Source organism: Sesamum indicum, linkage group LG3, assembly GCF_000512975.1.
Source record: "Sesamum indicum cultivar Zhongzhi No. 13 linkage group LG3, S_indicum_v1.0, whole genome shotgun sequence".
In the NCBI taxonomy this organism is placed as follows: domain Eukaryota; kingdom Viridiplantae; phylum Streptophyta; class Magnoliopsida; order Lamiales; family Pedaliaceae; genus Sesamum; species Sesamum indicum.
The window spans coordinates 18776312-18798394 of NC_026147.1; the positions used below are offsets into that span (position 1 = coordinate 18776312).

A 22083-nucleotide genomic window follows, 5' to 3' on the forward strand; every position below is an offset into this window, starting at 1 on the left:
AACAAAGCCTCTTAACTAACAGATGCTATTAGGAAGGAAAAGCAATCTGAATCTATGGAGAAGCTATGGTTAAATCCAACAGGAAATTTACAAAAATCTCCTTAGCTACTCCCACTCATTCTATCATTGCTTTTTCATGCAGTCGCTCCTTGAAGAGATTCAATACCAAAACTTCTGATTGACTAACCTTACTCCCTTTCTTCATAGATATAAGAGGTGCTCTCAAGGAAAGGAAAAAAGGCAAGTAGCAAATTCTGGGAATGCATATGCGACTAGCGCTTGCGGCCCTTAACAAAAATTCTCTTCCTTCAGCCATTAAGACTACAGACAAAGAAATGATGCTCTAAATTTCTGCCGCAAGATGAATGGAGTCACCAAATTAAAAAATACTTAAAGGAAATGGGAGAAGAAGCCCGAAATTGTGAAACAATACCTTGAGAACTAAATCCAATTCGTTTTGCCTCTGTAACTCAGCCAATGTATCCAATAAATCAGCTTTCAAAAGCCTGCTGAGCTTATTGCTAAAAACTTGCTCCAACTTACAAGACGAGCTTTGGGCCAATTTCAAAGATTGGACTGCTTGAATGGCCTCTGTGGAGAGTACTCTGGTTCTCCACATAGGTTTCCTTGGCCCGTTTCTTAAACCGCAGGTGAATCTTAGTCTGTGTGGTGTGTAAAGAAAGGTGGAAATTTGAGGCTTCTGGTGCAGACGCATTTGCGAAAACTGAACTTCGAAGCTCGCCATTGGACCTGAAGAAAAAGATCGACCCCTGGGTTGGCAATCGCACAGAGTGAAGAGGCTGGCGAGGGAGGGGGCAGTGGGGGAAGAGAGGCGACGGGGGAGGCAGGAGAGGGGAGGGAGGGCAGTGAAGAGTGACGACGGAGCTGGTTGTCTGGAGGCGTCGGAGGGTGAGGGGGCTGTTTGGGGAAGGAAGGGAAAATATTAAAGATTTTTTCTTTTAAACTATAGATATTGTATTGTATAAAATGTATATAAATATATAGAAATTGAATGTTGACCGTAGATTTCAACAAAATAATTTTCCACCATTGATTTATGTGAGTAGATAAGGACGGTAGCTTTTAGTCATACCAAATTTTAATAGTAGATTTTAATAAGAAATATATGGACTACTGATCTCTATTGATCAACATCCAATTAGCTTATAAAAGAAGGGCATAAATGTTCTTTTTTTTAATGTAAAACACAATACATGTTGTATTATACCCAGTGAGCATATATAGAGGTCAATTGCATTCTTGTTAAAAGCTCAAGGTATTGTATTGACATTTCTTTTTTGTTAAGATCCCTTATTATTATCTATGTACCCAAGCAAGCGAGTCTTAAATTTGTTGATAAAGATAATTTTTTTCACATTCTCAACACAAAAAGGAAAAAAAAAAAAGGAGAACGACCATATGAAACAGCAAATTACTGTATATTTACCACTCTTGTTGCAGAACTTCACGACCATATGAGAGAGGTCATTAGTTATGTGAGACGTCCATGTATATTTTCGGCCAAAAAGGTGAATTCTGACGAAATAATTAAGGAGTTGAAATTATAAAAATTAAAAATAAATTAAATTAAAAAGATGAAAATGCCAAACCATCAAAAGATCAAATATACATTTAGCCAACATAAAAATATTAACCTTAGAAAGTTACTGAAACTAAATAAACATCCGTGATTTTATTTTATTGAGACAATAGGCAGATGCATCATGCCACACAACGAAAGCAAGGCCAAAATATCCAGAATGCCAAGTTGAAGATAATACTACTCTAGGCAAATATTCTGTTACGTAGAATTTCCTGTTCGATGAATCATTCATTACTCAGACTCGTTAGGAATCCATGCAAGATCAAGTTGCGTGAACCAGTGGCATGCCTCGCCTTCTCCAGGCCCAAACTTGAGTATCTCGAAAGCCACATGGTTCTTCGGCCATGCAGACGTATCCATATGACATATCGCCAGCAATGTATTAACCGCCGCTCCACCCTTCGGATCAACAACTTCCACTGCATACAAACCAGTCGAGGACAGGGAATGGCACACGTACGCCGCAAAGGGAAGAAACGCCTCGTGACAGGCCACGATTTTCGTTGCTCCATAGTGCTTCATTTTCCCTATAATCATCTCAGCGCCTGACCCTCTGCTGTTCTTGGAAGTCAAGGCCAGCAACTTCGTCCCGCCCAACGATGCCGTTGCGAACCCCACCATTTCCTCCAGGGATTTCGGGCAGCTCTTGGTTTCGCCCTCTATTGCTGCTGCATTGCAGTAAGCAAGCGTAGTTTGTATCGTCTCTTTTGTCGGGCCGACGCCCCATTCAGGGAATGCTTCAGTGATACCCTCATAAGTTAGAGGTATACTCGAAACGATTTGTGGGGGGAGAAACGTTCGATCGGGTAGGGTTTCTTGCAGGTTAGGGAGATGAACAAGGTTCCCGGTTTTGAGGGTTGAGACCCTGAAAAAGGAGAAGGGATCTTCACTCCTCTTGACCTGATCAACAGCAGCAGAATTAATCCCGTACGTGTTTTGTTGGGTGTATTTTGCAGTTGCAAAGGTGCACGACAGTTTAGCAAGTGAGCAGAAATGGGAATCGGCTGAGAACTTTCCGTTTTGGGGGAGCACGTTGCTGTAATACTCATAGTCATTTCTGCTCAATGGGGAGAGCTTTTTAAGGATGGGTTCGGGCATTTTGTTGTGCACATTTTGGGACCAGAATCTGAGTTGGTCTGAAGCAATAGCTGGTGATGAAGAAGCTGATGAGAAATGGAAGCCGGTGAGGTAGGAAAATAAGGTGAAGAGGAGTGTGAATGAATGTGAATTTGCCATATTCTTTCAAGCTTGCAAATTACAGTTTAGATTTCTTGTGCAGTTTGAAGGCTGATATTGGACCATATTTATACTTGAAAATGGAGGGGATGAAATTCATAAAATGTTTTTATCCAAGTTTAGCCCGCCCCAAATTTGAACTAATCGAATGACAATGAAATACAGCTGTGTGATTGGTGTAAAGTTTAGAAAAAGTGATGAATCACATAGCAAATGTATCATACTTGCACTGTGATTGATTAATCGAATCAAACTTGGTCCGAATAAAAATTTTAACACTTATAATGTGATTGGTTGGTTTTGTTTTTTTTCTATTTGTACATCAATCATGTTCAATTAAAAATTTTCTAATTCATTGGGAGTACGATCAAATCTTCATCGTGATATTATTTCATATTTTAAGTCGTTGGTGATACAAAAGAATACAATCAAGAAACAACTTGGATTTTATTATCTGCAGCTTAATTATAAACTTTGGATTGCGGGGAGATATTCATCAATTTTCTTTTTGTCTTTTTCTTCTTTTTTTTCTGATATTTAACTTTGTCACAATAATTAATGGATATAATAGTTTAAAAGGTAGGGAATCAAATATGCATTTTGGTTCGCTAATATAGGGTAGTTACGTACAATTTCGGTTTTATTTAATTTGAAAATTACAAATCAAATAGTGCATTTAGTCAAAATTTTACTGAAAAAAGCTAAATTGATAGGAAACTATTATATGTCGTGCATGTGACTTAGTTTATTTAAATTTTTTTAAAAAGAAATGTGTCAATCACTTATTGATATGGTATCATTATAAAAATGTGATAAAAGATCCACACCATACTTGGAACGCCTTTTATGAAAATTTTTTGCACTGACCATGTTTGGTCGAATCGCCCCAATTACATAATAAGTGCAGCTTACTTGCTATATGATTGATTATTTTTCTTGAACTGTACATCAATCACACGATAAATGTTGGGATAACAAATGAGCGGGTGGGTCAGCTGGATTGCGTCCAAAATGGGTTGGGTTCAGAATGGATCTAAGTGAACGGGTTCAAAATAGGTCGGGTTGTAAATGGGTTGGGTCTGGTTAGTATAAACCATTTTATTACTTTGAATCTAACGATTTCAAATTTTCACACAATGAAAAGAAAAAAGGTTAATATTTGAAACTTATAATGTAATACGACTAAACTTGTATCACATATCATTTCTGTCTAATGACCATGTATATTAAAATTCATTTGCTAAATCTTAAACTAAAAAATCTACTACCTAACAAAATACTACATTTTGTCAAAATAATTCATAATATTTTGAATGCTCATCTTGAATGAACACCAAACCGTGCAACAAAGTTTTTTATATTTGTTGAGCGACAATGTTCATGTGTGTGAGAGAGAAAGAGGGTAGTGTATGAGATAGAGATACGTGAGAGTCTGTGTATATGAAGAAGGAGGAGTTGTGAGAGTGATTTTTGTTGTGTGTGCGTATGTGTGTGTGTGAGAGAGAGAGAGAAAGAGATGTGAGAGTGGGTGTATATGAAGCAAGAGGGGTTGCAAGCATATTAGTGTGTGTGAGAGAGTGTTTATGTATATATAAGGTCGATGAAATAGTGGGTTCTTTTAGTTTCTTTTTTTATTTTAATTTATGGGTTAATTTTTTTATCAATCTATATCAAGCTCATACAAAATATAATTTTATTTAACTACAATTTATATCAATCCATTTTAAAATATAACTAACCCAACTCAACGCAAAACTATTTGAGTTGGGTTAAACCCATGGATTTTAACTCATTTTGCCATCTCTAAATAATATATTGCACTTGTCATACAAATTGTTTAAATTTGACCGAGTTAAATGTGCATTAAAATTTCCGCAACTTTTATTTATATTTTGAACTGCAACATCAGAATTAGTGTCAGTGTTCCTAAATAAGAATCAATTAGTAGTTCCTATATATATATATTATGAAGTTATTATAATCTTTTGTATAAATGGGTATATATAGTAATTTGCCTTATGCTCTAAAAGTTGTGAACAGGGAAAAACAAAACTTGGAAACTTATATGGTTACTTATACAACTAATCGAGTGTTAGTATACAGCAACAAATTAAATATAATTATTAATAATTATTAAAAATACATAGTAAAAGATTTTTATTAAAATATAATTCTGAAATCACTATTTTTAGAAGATCATTTATTATTTAATTAATTATAGAACGATGGGAATCAAAGATATATACTTGTGAAATGGGAAACCACCTCCACCTAATCCTTACAGGCTCAAAGGATAACCGCTGCAGGACTTTTAGATTATTGCACGGATGCTTCATAACAAGGACCAAAACAATAAAGTTTTAATAGAGAAGCATATTACACTCTCTGTTAGACAGTATAGTTTACTCGTCTATTTTGGTACTGTTTAATTATTTTAGTGATTATTTTTTCTCAGAATTACTAAATAAAATGCACATGTTTCAAGAACTACATAGAATCCATAGAAGAAAACCTTCAAAAGAAGAGAGAAGAGTGTTGCAATGTAAAGAAAGAGAAAGTGATAATATTTTTCAGCTTTTATATTTAGTGATAGGGATAATATGCTTCTTTATTTCAGGATGCAATAATTCAGTGGACCGAATGTACATGCCAGAAATTTTAATCCAAAACGGGTTTGATTGGACTTGAATCAATTATATAACAAGTAGAATACACTTGTTTTGTAATTGATGTACAGTTCAAGAAAAGAAACTGATATGACAAGTGTATCACACTTATTTTGTAATAGATTTGATTTGATCGAACCTTGTTTGAGTAAGAATTTTCCATAACATGTTCTACGTGCATGAAAATATATATAAATAGACAAAAGGCCCGGCCCTAAAAGAAAAAGACAGGATAACACAACCCCTAAACTTTTAAAAAAACGGCAATTGCAACCCCTTGATGGAGGAGAAAGTAAGTTCCTTCCAAAGTTCAGGAGAGTGTTGATTCTTTTTATTAGTTCTTTTCATGGAGGTTTTATGTTAATTAGTATTGTCAGAAGGGGTAAAATGCAATTAACCCCTAATTCAGCGGAAAATCAAGTAGTACAAAAGTAATGTAGAGAGCAAGACCATAACAGTAACAGTGAAAAACGGTTACTTCATTGTAATAGTGCATTCCTTAGAAAAGCATAGAAAAAATTAGTTCCATATTTTTTAAAATAGCCAACATTAGTTTCATACATTAGAAAGATGTTGGAAAGTTAGTTCCGCACTTTAAAAAAATATTGCAAAATTAGTCCTAAAAATTACAAAGTTAGTCCCAATACTTGCAATTTTTTTACGTTGGGACTAACTTTATAACGTTTTCCTAAAGTGTGGGATTAATATTGGTTATTTCAGATAATATAAGACTAATATAGCAAATCATTCTATACTTTGAGACCAAAACTGCAATTTTCTGGCTATATGTACGAATTGTTTCCTATCGAGGCTCTGGCATTGTAATGGTAACTTCATTCCGCGAATTTGCCGCGTCGGTGCTACTCGAATTCTGACTAGCAAGAACATCTCGTTCGGTGAAGAAACCAGGCTTCTTGGCTTGTGGAATTTCGCCCTCATTGCCTAACATGAGAACGACAGACGACATGGTTGGCCTGTCTTCTGGATTTTGCTGCACACACAACAGGCCGACTTGGATCGATCTCACCACCTCAGGCGAGTAAATTTTGTGATCTAGAGAAGCATCGACTAGTTCCAGTGACCTCCCTTCTTTGTAAAGTTTCCAGGCCTGGAAAAATGAGGTGCGAAAACATGTCATAAGTTTGTGACTAACTTGTATTTATCTCAATAGATCTAAAGTGATAATACTTACATGGCCAAGAAGGTTGAGACTGTGATCACTGTGAGAAAATCCTCTATTTCTCTTTCCACTCACAATTTCTAGCACTAGGACGCCGAAGCTAAACACGTCTGACTTTATTGAAAACAGACCTTCTACTGCATATTCGGGAGACATGTATCCGCTGCAATATAGTATTGACTGTTAGTGATATAAATATTAAATGATTCTCTATTTTCGCATTTTAAACTTCCATATTAGGTAGTCCTAGGCCACAACAGAGTGGTTTTCGGTTCAACTCTTGTCGACGCCAATTTATGGAAAAAAGAGTCTCAAGTATAAGTTTTGACACAAAACGTACAAATATTAAATATTAAATGATTCTCCCTCTCTAACAGATTAAAGAGCACGGCAAACAAGTGCCCCTAAGTTGGTATCTCATTTTACACCCATTTGTGAAGAAAGGAGTTTTAAGTGCAAGATTTTGATTAAAAAGAGTATATATATTGAATATTTAATGATTTTTTTATCTAACAATTTAAGTTTTAAATGAAGTGGTCATTCAACATTGACAATAACACAATAGCACAAGCAACAAAAGGCATGACGTCTTATATCACTAGGAAAAATAAAATGACTACTGACTATAATTTTAATAGCTAGGGACTAAATTAAATACCATAGTAAATAATTTTTATTGATCATGTTAAATAAAATCGATGCAAAAATATAAATTTTCCATTAAGAAAAAGTTATTTGTCATGTCTAAGAGCCATGGTAAAATGTTGGCTATGAGTGTTATGTTTTAGCCACCTCACAGATATCACGGCAAACAATCGTTGCATGGCCGTAGTAAATGACAATTTACTATGACTATTTTGTTGTCATGATTAAATGTTGCAGTTTTTGTAGTGTATGTACGAAGCTGCTTAGAGTTAAGAACCTTACTATGTTCCAACAACATGGAGTGTTTGAGCTTCCGTCTGGTTCCCTCCAAAACTCCTTGCCAGGCCGAAGTCTGATATCTTTGGATTCATTTCAGCATCGAGCAATATGTTGCCGGCTTTAAGGTCCCGATGGATAATTCTCAACCGGGAATCTTGGTGGAGATATAGGAGTCCCCTAGCGATCCCGTTGATGATATGGAAGCGTTTCGGCCAATCAAGTAACCTACTTTTTGTTTGATCTGTCCAATTTTTTGCTGTGTGAATCAGTACTTATAGGTATTTCCGGGGTGGAAAATCAGAAGCAAAATCCTGACAGGACCATATAATCAGATTCAAATATGCATGCTTACCAAATAAAATGACATCCAGGCTTTTGTTAGGCATATATTCATAGATCAACATACTTTCATCTCCCTGGATGCAGCAGCCTAGAATCTTAACAAGATTCCGATGCTGGAGTTTGGCGATGAAAATCAGTTCGGTCTTTAATTCGTCGAGGCCTTGCCTGGATTCCTTGGATAACCGTTTGACAGCAATTTCTTGTCCCTCCTCCAGCACTCCCTGGTGAGATAACAATATGGTTCACCTGATTTTGAAGTAATTCAAGATTTCACCATTCTTGAAGTTTTTTTTTTCACATTTTCATGTTCAAAGTATCGACCTATACGTATCCGGATGGGCCAATGCCGATCTCATAAAATGCGCGCTACCCTATATTATCAAAAATGATTTGGTATCGTCGATAATATCCGATATTATCAGTGTTATATAATAAATGAAATTATTGAAGTATGGTTGGGAGAGCAAGAAACTAAAGAAAAGAAGATAAGATAATTGCTTTTAGGCATTGTAGAGGGATATAACACTGTAGTTCTATCACTATCTTATTTTTCTCATTTCGGTGTAATCTCCATTGCTTAAAAGGAATTAAGCACAAGAAAAAGAGGGAAAGATGAAGTTTCATGGGTTTAAAGTTTGACCAATAAATGCAAGAGAAGAGAGCAAATGAGTGAGAAATTCTCTTTTCTTTGGCCTATGGTGAAAACTCATGTCCAGAGTGATGTTAACAAAGTGGCTTAAGATTTCTTTCCGTCTCTTCTTCACCATTTTCTTAATTAAATATTTCTTCTCAAACATTATATTCATTCAATATATTGTTAAATATAAAGAATTATTCATTAAAAACTCTATTAAAATTAATTTTTTAACTGAAATAAAAGAAAACATTATAGGAGGAATATTGATGACGATGATGGCGATCCACTTGTTTTTACTATGCATATATGTTTTAAGTATTTCTATAATTAATTTATCGCTATTTAATTTTATAGAACTTTTGGTTTGTAATATATTATAGTAATCTGTGATCTTTAATAAGTTTTATAATTTTACTATTTTGTTGAGAATTTTTTAAGTATTGTATAACACATTTGCTTCATAGCGTCAATTATATTCCGATACGCATCGACTGAAGTGAAACAATACTGGCCAATATTATCACCAATACCGCAACTTTGAACCATGATTTTCATGGTACGACACAAGTTTTTCAGTGGTGCGGACCAACAAAGTGTATGACAACTCAATATACTTGTGTAAAGATTTTACCTTGTAAACAGGACCAAATCCACCCTCCCCAAGCTTGTTGCTCTGAGAAAAGTGATTAGTAGCTTTCAGAATAACAGATAAGTTGAAGAACGGGAGATCCGGGTGTTTCTCATCACACTTGTATTTTCCTGCACCATGAAAAATGAAATGAGTTTGAGAGTTGGTAAGTTGAAGTCAAGACAACTCCTCGTCGCTGATTTTTTGCTTGAGCATTAAGGGGAAAAAAACTTCTTTCCCGGAACAAGTTTTTCAGATCAAACCAATCACCACGCAATGCCCTTACTATTTGATTTATTACTTTTTGTGAACAATACGCCTATCATATTATGGCAAATTTTAGTTTGGACTTGGTTCGGTCAAACTTGAACACTTACCTTGTGAGTGGTGTACAGTTCAGAAAAAATAACCAATCACATAGTAAGTGTATCATGTTACTATTACAAACGTATCATACTTTATCATGTGATTGGTTTAGATCTAGTTAAACCTGATTTTGGTTAGAATTTCCTGGAAGGGGCGCAGTTTTCTTACCTAGTTTACTCAGTTTTGAATCATTCTTCCTGATCTTCCAAAGACACAGAAACAAGCTAAGCCCTGAAAGAACAACTCCCATCACTGACACTAAACTGGCTATCAGTACTACTTCTCTTTTCTTTCCTCCTGAATCTGCAACAATTTCATTCCAAATTAGAGGCTAAGACTTCAATATGAAAACATTGCCAGAATACGGAACAATTTGTTGTTAGACATGACTCTCACCAGCCTCGGAAGCCGCCATTCTGATGTAAATGGCTTGTCCATCCTGAGTCATAGTTCTGATATCAATCAACTGATCTTCATACCAAATCAGGCATCCGTTTCCTTTGTTTATATCCAACTGCGTGTACGCCGTACAAGAGCAGTTCCTCAAACATTCTTGTCTACATTCATCGAGTGTCATTGTGGCTTTGTTCCAGGAACGTTGTGCATCTGGCAATTTAATCCCTGAATACTTCAAGAAAACATCCCCCTGGCAGCTCAAATTCGTCCTGCGGACGCACCCATTCGACCAATCTGCTCTAACCCATCCATCTGGATCTTTCGGGACGAACCTGTCGAGGCACTCGCACGACGGAGAGCTCCCAACATTGCAACTACCGAATGAACCACAGAGATTGTAAGTATCGCAAATATCAGCCGGCAAGCTGAAGTAGAGCACCCAACCACGAGTACGGTCAACCCACGTCCACCTTTGCGAAACGCCACTCTGATTGATCGTATACCTGGAAACGAAAGATCCATCTACAGAATCCGACCTGTAGTAAACCTTCTCGTCATCCATCATAAATGTTAGGCTGTAAGTAGGATCTTCCTTCGGGTTCGGTGGCCCTGGAAAGCGAATTCCATTCCAGGGCCCAATTCTACTCTGCACAGCTGAACCCTTTCGAATGAGCAGTTGCGGATATCCAGTGGGATCCAGGTGAAAACTAAACTCTCCTGTCCCTGGATCATCATTGCTCTTCCAGGATGACAGATAAGTCTCTTTACCAGTAACAAAGTTCCATCCTAAACTCATACCTGGTAAATACGTATCAGTCGGATGATCAAAGCTCTGCCAAAGCAAATTCTCCTGCCCGTCGTGATCATTTCCATCCCTCACTACGAGATTCCCAGATTCCAGCAACTGTGCAACAGGGTTCTCCACGGCCCTGGACGCATTGGAGGACCAAACGGTGCCATTTGTGACGTTGAGAAGGACAAGGATTCCAGGCTGAATGAGCTTCAACACGCCTAAATTATCTGTGAGAGGAAGGTCTCTGTTGGCCACCCAAACAACCGTCGTAACTGTTATATTCTTGAACCACATGCCCACGTACCGGTTCCTGGAATTTCCAGGGCTGAAGAATCCCAGCTCAAACTTCCCACCTGATGAAACGATTGTCTCACCATCTCTGATGCTTTTACCAGCTTCTATCGAATCGGTGGCGCCAGAAATCACCTGGAAAATCAGGGGAAAAATTAGAAGAAACCAGGAGAGGTCATTGGGGGCAGTTATCCGCATGCCTTTCTTGCTTTTAACCAAGTATACGAGCATCAGTACAACTTTTTTCAGCAAATATACTATCATATTCAAACTTGAATCATTCTTGAAAAGAGAGGCAGATTGATCTTTTAAGAACAAATTGTGATCTACCACTTGTTTGTACTGTTATTATTATTGTTGATTTTGGTTTCAGTGTTGAAGAATAGCAAGTGGGAGGAAAGTTACAAGAACAGTTGTGAAGTCGCAAACTGTGTTATATTTATATCATATGTATTATTCTACATATATTTTTATTATTAATTTTATAATAAAAAAATAATTAAACCAGGACCCGCTTATCCCCTGTGTTTGAATGTTAATTTGGAACAGCGCAGGAGTCAAAAGTTTCCAGCTGCCATTTAAATTAACAAATCTTCTTATTTAGGACTCTCTTCTCAGTTTTGCAATAATTGACAATTATTTTATTATGGAAAGCAGTGCTTTGTAAAAGAGGCATCACCCACAACAAGCTGAGTAAGGTTGTTTGAATTTCTACCTTACAAGTAGATTCACCAAATATGACTTTTAATTATAGTTAATTATTATAATTAAAATTAAAAAATTATGTTCATACTAATTAACTACATTTGTGTAATAATTATTAATCTTTGGTATTGCAAGCGAGGTCAAAACTTTGCTACGTTAAAGTTTATGAATAAATTTTTTGTCATAGGTACAACTATATCGACCGTTGATTAAACTATCATCAACACTTAAATTTTTACATCAATTTTATCAATTAACTAATAAATAGTATTGATTTAGTACGACTTTAAACCGTATTTATTTATCCTATAGGGAACAATTAAGTTTTTTTGCAGTGGTTCTTGTTGATCTCTTTTTAGTAGTAATTACATAATTATATCACTATGAATATTTTAATAAATTAAGCAATATTTGATTTAATTCATACATTATATACAATAATTATGAAATAAAACTCATTTAAAATAAGAAAAATATCCATGCGTCCTGTTGTTATGTCAACGATAAATATATCAAATTCAAACAAATCAAGATACGTGTTCACACAAAAATAATTACAAGATAAGAAAACTATGGACAAATGAATTCTATCAATCATTTTTCATTCCAAATATGGATCTATAAGCTTGAAACTTGTTGTTGAATGTGTAATGGTGGTTCCTCAAAAGATATTTTCAACTTTCCAAAATTCAAATCTATTTTTCTAAATCTTAGGAAACCTAAATAAAACAAACTCCAAAGAAAGCGTAAAAGTACAAAATTCACAATGCCGGAGAAAAGGCCAAAGAAAAATCACTTGGAAGGGTAAGATTGGAACGAAATTCTTCCTTTCTATACTTTTAAGGTATCATCACCTCAATTTGAGCACTGCGTTTTCAATGGGCCTCTCAGCGTCCAAGCGAGTTCAGAAGACCCTCCGCACCTCGCCGGAGTTCGACTCCGCCTGCGCCGCCGCCTACGCCCACTGCCTCTCCCTCACTCAACACGCCTTCCCCGGAGTCAAACCATACCAGCTCTTTTCCGCCGCGGAACACCTCCACCGCTCCTTATCCCACTCCCTCCGCCTCATCTCCAGGTGGGTCCCACTGCCTCCTGACCGGGCCCAAGTAGACCGCGCCCTGAAGACCGTACTCTCTCGCCGGGCGGCTCCCGAAGAGGAAATAACGCTGGGTGAGGCGGAGTTCAAGGAGTTCGCGGTGGAGGTGTTTACGTACGCCGTCCTTTCGAGCGCCGGGAGGGAGGTTCTGAAGCGGGTGCCGCTGGGTGCGGCGGGGATAGCGGGGTTTGGGGTGGTGGTGAAGCCTGGGAAGGAGGTTGTGGCGGCGGCGATTGGGGCGTACGCGCTTGGTGTGGCGACCTCCATTTTTCTCAGCCTGGATAGTTGATTAGTTGAGAACTCGAGGTAGCAATTGTATTATCAATGTAATTAAATTACTTATATTTAAAATATTGCATTTAAATTATAATTAATTATATACTTTACTTATAATAACTTAATGTAAATTACATTTTGACATTCAAATTATTATCATTATTACATTTTGCCATCAAAACTTTTTTTTTGTGTCAATTTACTATTTCAACTTTACGAAATTTTACGCTTCACCATATATAATCAATTTTTTGTTGATTTTTCAAGAAGAATATCTCTGTATATATAAAAAATATCACATTACATGACTTTTAAATATCACATGTGCACTATAGGTGATGTTTTTTTCACTAAAACACTTGGTTGAGAAATAGTTATAATTATTAATTTTCTACTTTCTCCACCTCCATGCATATAAGCTATATTATCCTACAGGACAAAAAATAAGACCGAATGTATTTGATTGTGATGAAAAGAAAAAAAAATAGTATGTGATTGGTTGTGAAATAAAAATATAATAATGATAGTTAGTGTTATATGTAAAAAAATATTAAATAAGAAAGAAAATATGATGATTATATTATTATATATAATATGATTTTTTTTTTGGAAATAATGAAATGTAATTAAGGTATTTTTTTGGGATGAGAAAATAATTTCTATAATCAAACACTTGTTGGAATGAATGCAGTGAGATGAAAATTCAATTGATAAGCACAATTAAGAAGTCAAAGTTTCTAATTTTTATAATTAATTTAATATTTTTTTTTCTCATACATTTATAAGTTTTGAAGGGTAGGTGGAATTCATTCATACAGCCAGTGTGTAAATTATTGAATGCAGCATATAATCCAGCATGTAATTTGGAGAAAATAGATTAAGAGGGTCCGTTGAGCTTATAACCTCTTTTATAAGATATTTGAGAGCATATAACATATTAAAAGATGCTTGGTAATTTTATTGAAAATATAAGGGTAAATTACAACGATTTTTCCTCAAGTTTGGCATAATTATGAATAGCCTTTCGTTGCTTGAAAAATACAGATATTTTCTGATATTTGATGAAATTATGTAATCTTTAGATGGATGTATAAAATTGTCAATTTTGCCCTACAGTATTTTTTTTATTCTTTTTAAAAAAATAAAATTTATAAAAAATCAGATGAAATGGATGGAAAATTTTCTTAAAAATGAATGAGAACCTAATGGATTGGGTTAATTGTTAGCCAATCGCTAAAATCAATGAGATATTGGTAATTTTTTAAACAATAAGAAGATATTCGTAATTATGTCAAAACTTGAGAGCTCGTTCTAATTTACCCACAAAATAATATATCAACTCTAAAAACAAGATGTTAGGCCTAAGATCTTAACAAATCCTTTAAATCAATTAAAAATTTATTATTACAAACACGTTATAAGCTTTATAATTTTATTTTATAAAACCACTTTATAAATGTATTTTAAAATAAAATCTAACATCTTATATTATAATATGTATGGACTTACGCAAATATGAAAAGAAAATAAATGCAAATTAGTGGTTTAACAGTTGCTCAAATTCAATTTTCATTAGGATAGTTTTCTGTAATTTTAATAAAAAGCCAACCCATCGACTATCAATAATAATAAGGTTATGGTAAAGTATTATAAAATTATAATTTGACCCTTGTCAATTTTTTTGTTTTTTCTTTCTATACGGCGTGAGAATGTAATGTTGGGGCATATTTCGCACATCAACATTGACACCTTTCTGTAACATATAAAGTTCTTTAAATAACATAATAATAACACACATTTTGGCCCTTGTTAGTTCAGTAAGTTGAGCAAAGTTGCTCCTTTTTGCTTTCAAAATTTTACAGCAACTCAACAGGGAGGCTCCAATATTTGCCAGTTTAACATGCAACATAATGTGATTTCAAAAGAATGAACCAATGGGGGTAGACAATGTCAAATGGCCGAGGATGAGAAATGAGTTACTACTCATCCTCCAGTCCTGGAATGTACTCCAAACTAACATCGAACACAACCGGACTATTGGCAGCCACTCGTGGCCTTCCTGGAGCTGATGTCAGACCTTTCGGAAACGCCAACTGATACCAAAGAAATGCAAATAGAAATGTTTCAGCATACAGCTACTAGCGAGATTGTTCATGCTAATATTTGGTTATTTCATATCGTTCTGCCTGGTTGCTTTTAGCTACTTTTAGGTTGTTCCTACAAAGTTTTGACAAGAACATCTACCTTCACTACTTCAGATAAATACACTGACATCTCTAAGATTTAAGCATATTGCAAAAGTATCTCAATTTAGAAAATTACACTGGACGCCTGTGGTCATGCTGTAACGTAAAGAATAACCACAAGAATATATCATTATAATTTTTCAAAATTGAGTAACTCTTTTTATCCTATATCTATACCTCAGATGCCGTATATCGAATCAGTTATTAACAAGAGCATAAGTTTTCGACAAGTTGAAAATGAAGGGCAACATGAAACAATATGGTAATTGTCGGTTTTTGATTTGATCTTGGGATGCAAAATAGTTTGGCTATTCATTGGCATCTGGCAGGTTTTGTCACAAGGATTCTTAAAAGCTCAAACATTGAAGTACACAGCATGTTATGACTCATGAGACAGCTTTATATTGAAGATCTCTGTTGATTATTGACTTTGAGCTTCTCATTATTTTTGTTTGTGTTCTAGACTTTAACCCTTTAACTTGCAAGTTCATCTAAATGCCAAAAGGAGAGAAAATACTCATATGAAACTTACTGGTCCTGGAATGTAGAGTCGGCGTTTCCCCCCAACTTTCATGGTCAAGATCCCTTCATCCAGTCCCTTTATGACCTATTCATAGCATTTGAACTTCTGACTGTCAGCGAGTAGAATATCATCCACGTTGATCAAAACTGAACATGATATATAGCACACAAAAGGAAATTAAAGCTGATTCTTATTATCAGAACAATTTGCTTCTCATCTGCTGGAAATTCCAATATGTAGAACGCAAACTGTGGACAACCTCCAGCGACAACTCTTTTCCAATTAGGACATGACCACTTTTGACATGAGTTTTTTGGTGGCAAGAACTGAAGGCTTAAAATTAGTAGTAGAATACCTCAGTTCAAATTTAAACAGATTCTCACCAAATTCAATCCTGGACACAGTTTTTATCAATTATCAATCATGATCCATAGATGGAATCCCATTGTTAATACAGTGAATGAATTTGTTTGTTTTTCCAACTTCTCGATACATGATTATAGAAAAGGTAAGTGGATGGTTGGATTGTCCCTAAGTTAGCTTAGAAGCAGAAACCCTTCTCAAGATCTCACCTGACCAGAGCCAACCCGGAAAATATAAGGCTGACCTTTCTCCAGTGAACTGTGAAATTGTAAAGAAACACAGATTTTAGTGGAATTTTATATAAGTGGATTTAGCCATATAAATTGCATGCATATCAGTTATAGACATGAAGGAGAATTATATCATGGTAATGGATGTGGTAGAGAGAACAAAAAGCTGATATAGTAGCAACATCCAAGCAGCCATAGTACAAATCTGCCAAGAGAGTTAGTCTCTCATCACAAGATCACTTCAACTTCATTTTTGTAAAGATGAAAGTCTTATTTAAAGATTTCATGTAACTTCTCTTCAAATAAAGAAAATGACACATATTTCCAGAATAGCTGTAGCACAATATATTAGTGAAAAGAAGAGATATGCTGTACCAGCATAACATTACTTTACCTGTCAAATATTTGGCCTGAAGGAACCATTGCAACATAATTTGCAGCTACCTGGTAAAATGGATATGTTATTGGAGAGGAAAGAACACTCTAATGCTTCAGTGATGCTGCATTTACTATGAAAAGGAAAACAAACAGAAACGGCTGTATTTGGTCTCCTGAGCTTTTGCCTTCTGGCTCATCAAAGTCAGAGCTGTTTCCCAATGTTATCCTTAACTCAATCCTTTAGCTTAATATTACCCTTAACACAATCATTTACAATGAAAATTTAGGTGAAAAAGAAGAGAATAAGAATGATTCGGCTCCATTGCAACTGCAGTATTGTTCTTAATTCGAGTTATCCTGACATAAAACATACCTGAAATCCAACAGGAGGACTAGGTCCGCCGCCAACTTTGATATCCTTGTATTGCAAGCCAGACTCGGTGGTTACCATAGGTACCTTCAGGAATAGAATTTTTTTACAGTTAATCCAACATATTTCTGTGAAGTCCATAAAGTACAACTTCTTTATAGACATCTCACTCTAAGGATATATATCTGATCAAGAACTCTTCAGTTATGGCACAACCAAAACCAGAGAATCATATGCAGTAGCAACAATTAAACATAAACATAGGGAACTTCAACTGCTAACTCATCCTCTAGTTTCATCACTGAATGCATTGGAGTGGTAAACAACTATTTGTGAGCCACTTTTAATAGTTGACATTAGCTCAATAAGTTAGGGCTTACTCTACTAATCAGTAAAATACGAATGATGATGAACCTGAATGTTGTGCTATGAAAAGAAGAGGAATCAATATCCATTAGGCAAACAGATGTACGTTATTTCTTCTATGCAGGTAAAAAGTGTCAGTATTCTGTTCTGTATGGTAGCTAGCAGGACAACATGTAAGTGACAATTTTGAATTACATTCGAGCTTTGTTTGGTTACACTTTCATTTCAGTTTTTGAAATTCATCCGAAGACGTGTTTATATGTATTCTCATTGGAAATGTTTTCCAATCATTCTCATCTCAATCATTACTTTATTATATGCATACATATATATGATACTTTTTCAATCATTAATCTTATAACATAATAATTTTTTTTTTCCTCATGAACAATTCTAAATCAAAAAAAAAGTTAACTATCAGTTTATTTGTATAAAAAATGTATTTGATTTGACACCACTAACAATAAAAAATTGAACTATCAACTTTATCAAATAAAAAATTTATTGATATGACACCACTAATCAATCTCATTAACTAATCCAACATATTTGCGTTTTCACACGAAAACCAATACAAAATTAAAAACACACATTTCTCACTGAAAACTGAAAACATGAACAAACTAGGGTATGGTGAAATTATGTTGATTTTCGAACATGTGCCTTGGATCCAACTGGTTCAAAAGCCAACAAATTGAAGTGTACCGATCACAAAGTTTCAACCATAGTTGTGTATAAATAATTATAAATCATGAAATATAAGGAAATGAAAAATAATGGTCACAATTCGGGAATGGAGAACTATACTGATTACAGAATGCACAAGATATCTGATACATAATAAAGAAGGTATAAGTAAATTCTATCATAAATTATAATGCGAAATTCTCCTCAATTTTCAGTTAATCAACTTATCTATTTCTGAAATTCAGTCCTATGTTATTCAGATTAAAATAAACAGAAATACTAACTTGCTTTTTTTTTTTAAACATAATACGACTTGTTAACATAATTTCTATCAACATTTTCATATATAAAAGCATTATATTCATAAATAACTAAGTAACTTATATTGTTATAACTTCGAATTTGTATAAGGAATTCTGTAAGTGAATAATATTTTGTCGATTATATTTACGAACTATGGCAAATAATACCTGAATTCAAACTTTAAGAGCAATCTGCATTGCAAATTTGTATTACACATGCAACTAACCACCATAGAACCAACATTGAAAGAATCTAAAAGTCCAGGGATATATGTAACCTCACCATACATTTTCAAGCTCTTTCTCACACGCATCATCACATAGCTTTGGTTTCTCCTCTGGTGGCAATCCAGCAGCTTCTGCAAAAGTAGAGCCACTCAGGAGGCCTAGAAGTCCAAATGCCAAGTTGATTAAATTTCTGCGCTTCATGAAAGCACACTCATCCTGATGCTCAATAGTCTTTATTGATTGTAATCTAGGTTCTGAAGCCAGGGATTGGATCCCAACACCGACATTGATTTTGTACTCTCTATGACGATTTGCACAATTATTTTTGCCAAATGTAGAACCTAAACACAAAAATAATTGTCAATTTGTTGGATGCAGATATGATATATCGGGTAGAAGAAAATAGCAGGTTCACCCTACTGACACGAAGGTACAAAATAATACTACTGCCATTAGGGAAATGATCTCAATTGAATAACTTAATGTGGTCAGTGATACGCCTATCCAAATAATTCTAATTATCATCAAATTTCCAACATATTGTCATGGCAGAAAATACGTAACTATATTTCATCATAACGTTTATTATCCAAACGAATATGCATACCCATATGCTTACAAAATTATTACAAGGAAATTTCCTGCAGAATGCATAAACTTGTTATACTATTGATAATTTCTTCAATGAATATATTCAAGCATACAAATAAAGAAACGGACAAACCATTGCATGTTTCTATTTTGAACTTTTAGGTAGAATATTAAGCCCTTTCCAGCACTTGAAACATAGAAAAAATAACCATATCCCTGTGGCTGCATTATTCTGTTTGCTCATCCTTGTGGCTCACATTTTACATTTCTTTGTCTGTACTTAAATTCATATTTGCATTTGACATGAAATGTCTGAAAACTGTGATGCTGTTTGTTTGTGTTTTCATTTCCAGTTTTAGTTTTTGAAAAAGATACAGTGAAAATATGTTTATTTTATTTGTATTCTAACTGAAAATATATTATTTGACACTGAAGTTCAATACAAAACACAAAGTAGTGATATCACATTTCATCAGCTATGCAGTCAAAACTAGTATTCTTCCGCTCGAAAGCTTTTAGACAGAGGACTTTGTAACTAGCTTCAGTTTCATAAATTGCCAAAAAAGATCAAGAAATTTCTAGTTACTTATTAATCTATAGTTAACCAAACACAAAAAGATCCAAATGCAGAAATATCAATCTGTAACATAACTACAACGCAACAAAACTTTTTATCTGATTTAAATTAATAATTAAATATAAGGGATAAGATAAACTTGGTCCAACTTAATGAAGCCTACATAAGTGAAGATAGTGAATGAGCGAATCCAAAGAGATTAATGATAATGAAATTCACCCCAACTCCCGCTACAAATACACTACAGTCAACACAAAATCATGCAAACTCCAAATCAGCGTTGAACCATTTTGGCTCCGAATAAAACACAACTCAACCATTAGCCATAAGCAGAATTTTTAGTAAACTTCACGTTCAGATAAATGATAATGTAATAAATTCTTCTTCTTCTCTAACTACATTGGAATTGCTTAAACTGTTGAGCCAATAATTATGTTTTCTATCATTTGATCACAGAGCAACCCACGAAACCCTCCATTGCTTCTTCATTTCAGTGTAATCAAGCATCAAATAAAGCAATTAATGGATGTAATTTCATTTGGCTAAGTGGAAAAAACATTGAACTAATCAAAAATCATATAGAAATAAATGATACTACAACGATCTGCCAAGAAGAAACAAGAAGAAAATTCAGAGAAGGATGTGTGGGGCGTGTTCTTACTGAGTGGAAGTAGCAAAGACGCTGATGCCATTTCGCTTTTTCCTGCCAAGGTGATGATGAGCAGTCCGTTATCCGTCGTTTGAATTTTTGTGGATAACGATATATAAATTTTTCATTGAAGGTCTTGCTCTCATTTACTAAACTACCCCCCACATTCCATTCAAATGCCATTTAGACCTCCAGGCCTTGCACAGTTTGGGAAAAATATGACTATTAACTAAAAATATTAAAGTTTTTTTAATTTTAATTAATAATTTAAAAAAATTGATAAATTCAGTAAAAATGGAATCAGGCTGAATTTTTTCGATTTTTGGTTCAGTAAAATCGAACGAACAACCCTACTATAACTTCCGATAAAATAGAATAGAGAAAAACAAAATCACTTTCAATTAAACGATTGTGAATTCAGTTTTCTATCTATACGTAGATTATGCTCATGAATAATCTGTAATAATTCTATATAAGCAACTTATGATTCTAAGAGTTGTGATGCTGACAGGAAACGGAACTATCCAAACTTTTGTAACCAACAAAAATAAAATCGATTAATAATAGTTTACAAGATACAATGAACTTTTGTTTTTAATAATGAAGGGTTCATTCAGGTTAATTACGTCTTTTTTATTTATTTATTTATTGAGGTTATGTGCCCATTAATATTTTCAGGGAGTAAAATGCAATTAACCCATAGATAACAGGTCAACTCATCCAACATAAGTAGGTCAAATTTCACAGCAAGAACCAAAAAAAAAAAAAAATAGGGTGGTCAAGTCAAAACTTCAAACCTTAGACTCATGAATTCTTCTCACCCCTTTCCCAAACTACCCTTTTCAAACACAAAGACCAAACATATATGACCTGCCTAGAGTCTAGACACATCTCTTGCAAAAGGTCAAATTTGAAATTTCACACACAGTTGACGCATTCAATTACATGTACCTGCATACGACCTCTTCCAACACACACTTGTTCCTATTCAACACCAAAAACGTATACTTGAATCAATTCAGACAGACTTTCACTATAAATACAAGGATTACATGCACATTTCTCCACACCAAACTCACTTGCACCGTAAACCCGATTTCCCTATTCTTTCACATGGCCATGAGTTACCGGAGATCGTGCGTTGTTCTCGTAGTTCTTGTAATTTACGTTGCATGTATGAACAATCTGCACGTCGAAGCAACTAGAGTATTATCGGAGGATTTCTCAACAAGGATATCACCCAAGGGTTTTTCTGACTCGAGCCATCTCGTTACGTTTCCAGCAGTGTATCAGAATGCAAGAGAGACGATGTCGTATTGGCTTCAACGGCTGGCGTCCGGACCTAGCCCTAGAGGGCCCGGCCATTGAGTCGGACGGACTCACGGTTCGGGGTTAAGCCATGAGTTGATCAAAGAGTAGAGCTACATGGCTGCC

The 22083-nt window shown here is 34.9% G+C and overlaps 5 protein-coding genes across 6 annotated transcripts in view; 1 reads left to right on the forward strand and 4 right to left on the reverse strand.

Moving 5' to 3' along the window:
• LOC105158779 (pentatricopeptide repeat-containing protein At1g62350) overlaps positions 1-951 on the reverse strand; it is a 3893-nt gene extending 2942 nt beyond the window's left edge. For both annotated transcript variants that reach the window (XM_011075645.2, XM_011075644.2), the window contains exon 1: positions 434-951. In XM_011075645.2, coding sequence (XP_011073947.1) covers positions 434-745 — 312 coding nt within the window. In that variant the 5' untranslated portion in view covers positions 746-951. The remainder of the gene's footprint in view (positions 1-433) is intronic.
• On the reverse strand, positions 1835-2839 carry LOC105159004 (BURP domain-containing protein 16). The gene has a single exon (XM_011075936.1). The coding sequence runs from the start codon at positions 2837-2839 to the stop codon at positions 1835-1837; it is 1005 nt and encodes a 334-aa protein (XP_011074238.1).
• LOC105158780 (G-type lectin S-receptor-like serine/threonine-protein kinase At4g27290) lies at positions 6051-11469 on the reverse strand. The gene is made up of 7 exons (XM_011075647.2): positions 9979-11469; positions 9751-9885; positions 9220-9347; positions 7962-8172; positions 7613-7850; positions 6698-6848; positions 6051-6613 (listed from the first exon to the last, which is right to left on the reverse strand). The coding sequence occupies exons 1-7, from the start codon at positions 11324-11326 to the stop codon at positions 6308-6310; spliced, it is 2517 nt and encodes an 838-aa protein (XP_011073949.2). The 5' UTR covers positions 11327-11469; the 3' UTR covers positions 6051-6307.
• On the forward strand, positions 12344-13207 carry LOC105158781. The gene has a single exon (XM_011075648.2). It carries the CDS (start codon positions 12646-12648, stop codon positions 13150-13152), a length of 507 nt encoding a protein of 168 aa, XP_011073950.1. The 5' UTR covers positions 12344-12645; the 3' UTR covers positions 13153-13207.
• LOC105158783 (peptidyl-prolyl cis-trans isomerase FKBP16-3, chloroplastic) lies at positions 14949-20729 on the reverse strand. Its single transcript, XM_011075649.2, has 7 exons — positions 20662-20729; positions 18893-19173; positions 17253-17336; positions 16896-16945; positions 16481-16529; positions 15918-15992; positions 14949-15232 (listed from the first exon to the last, which is right to left on the reverse strand). Exons 1-7 carry the CDS (start codon positions 20690-20692, stop codon positions 15119-15121), a joined length of 684 nt encoding a protein of 227 aa, XP_011073951.1. The 5' UTR covers positions 20693-20729; the 3' UTR covers positions 14949-15118.

What these genes read in the sequence shown, in the direction of transcription:
- LOC105158781 (XM_011075648.2), top strand. Translation starts at nt 12,646, where the DNA reads ATGGGCCTCTCAGCGTCCAAGCGAGTTCAGAAGACCCTCCGCACCTCG.
- LOC105158780 (XM_011075647.2), bottom strand. Translation starts at nt 11,326, where the DNA reads ATGATAGTATATTTGCTGAAAAAAGTTGTACTGATGCTCGTATACTTG. An exon ending in CCTGGATGTCATTTTATTTG is followed by an intron (nt 7,851 to 7,961) that starts GTAAGCATGCAT and finishes AAAATTGGACAG; the next exon opens with ATCAAACAAAAAGTAGGTTA. An exon ending in GTCTCAACCTTCTTGGCCAT is followed by an intron (nt 6,614 to 6,697) that starts GTAAGTATTATC and finishes TCATTTTTCCAG; the next exon opens with GCCTGGAAACTTTACAAAGA.
- LOC105158783 (XM_011075649.2), bottom strand. Translation starts at nt 20,692, where the DNA reads ATGGCATCAGCGTCTTTGCTACTTCCACTCA. An exon ending in TCAGGCCAAATATTTGACAG is followed by an intron (nt 16,530 to 16,895) that starts GTAAAGTAATGT and finishes ACAATTTCACAG; the next exon opens with TTCACTGGAGAAAGGTCAGC. An exon ending in GACTCTACATTCCAGGACCA is followed by an intron (nt 15,233 to 15,917) that starts GTAAGTTTCATA and finishes CTTTGGTATCAG; the next exon opens with TTGGCGTTTCCGAAAGGTCT.
- LOC105159004 (XM_011075936.1), bottom strand. Translation starts at nt 2,839, where the DNA reads ATGGCAAATTCACATTCATTCACACTCCTCTTCACCTTATTTTCCTAC.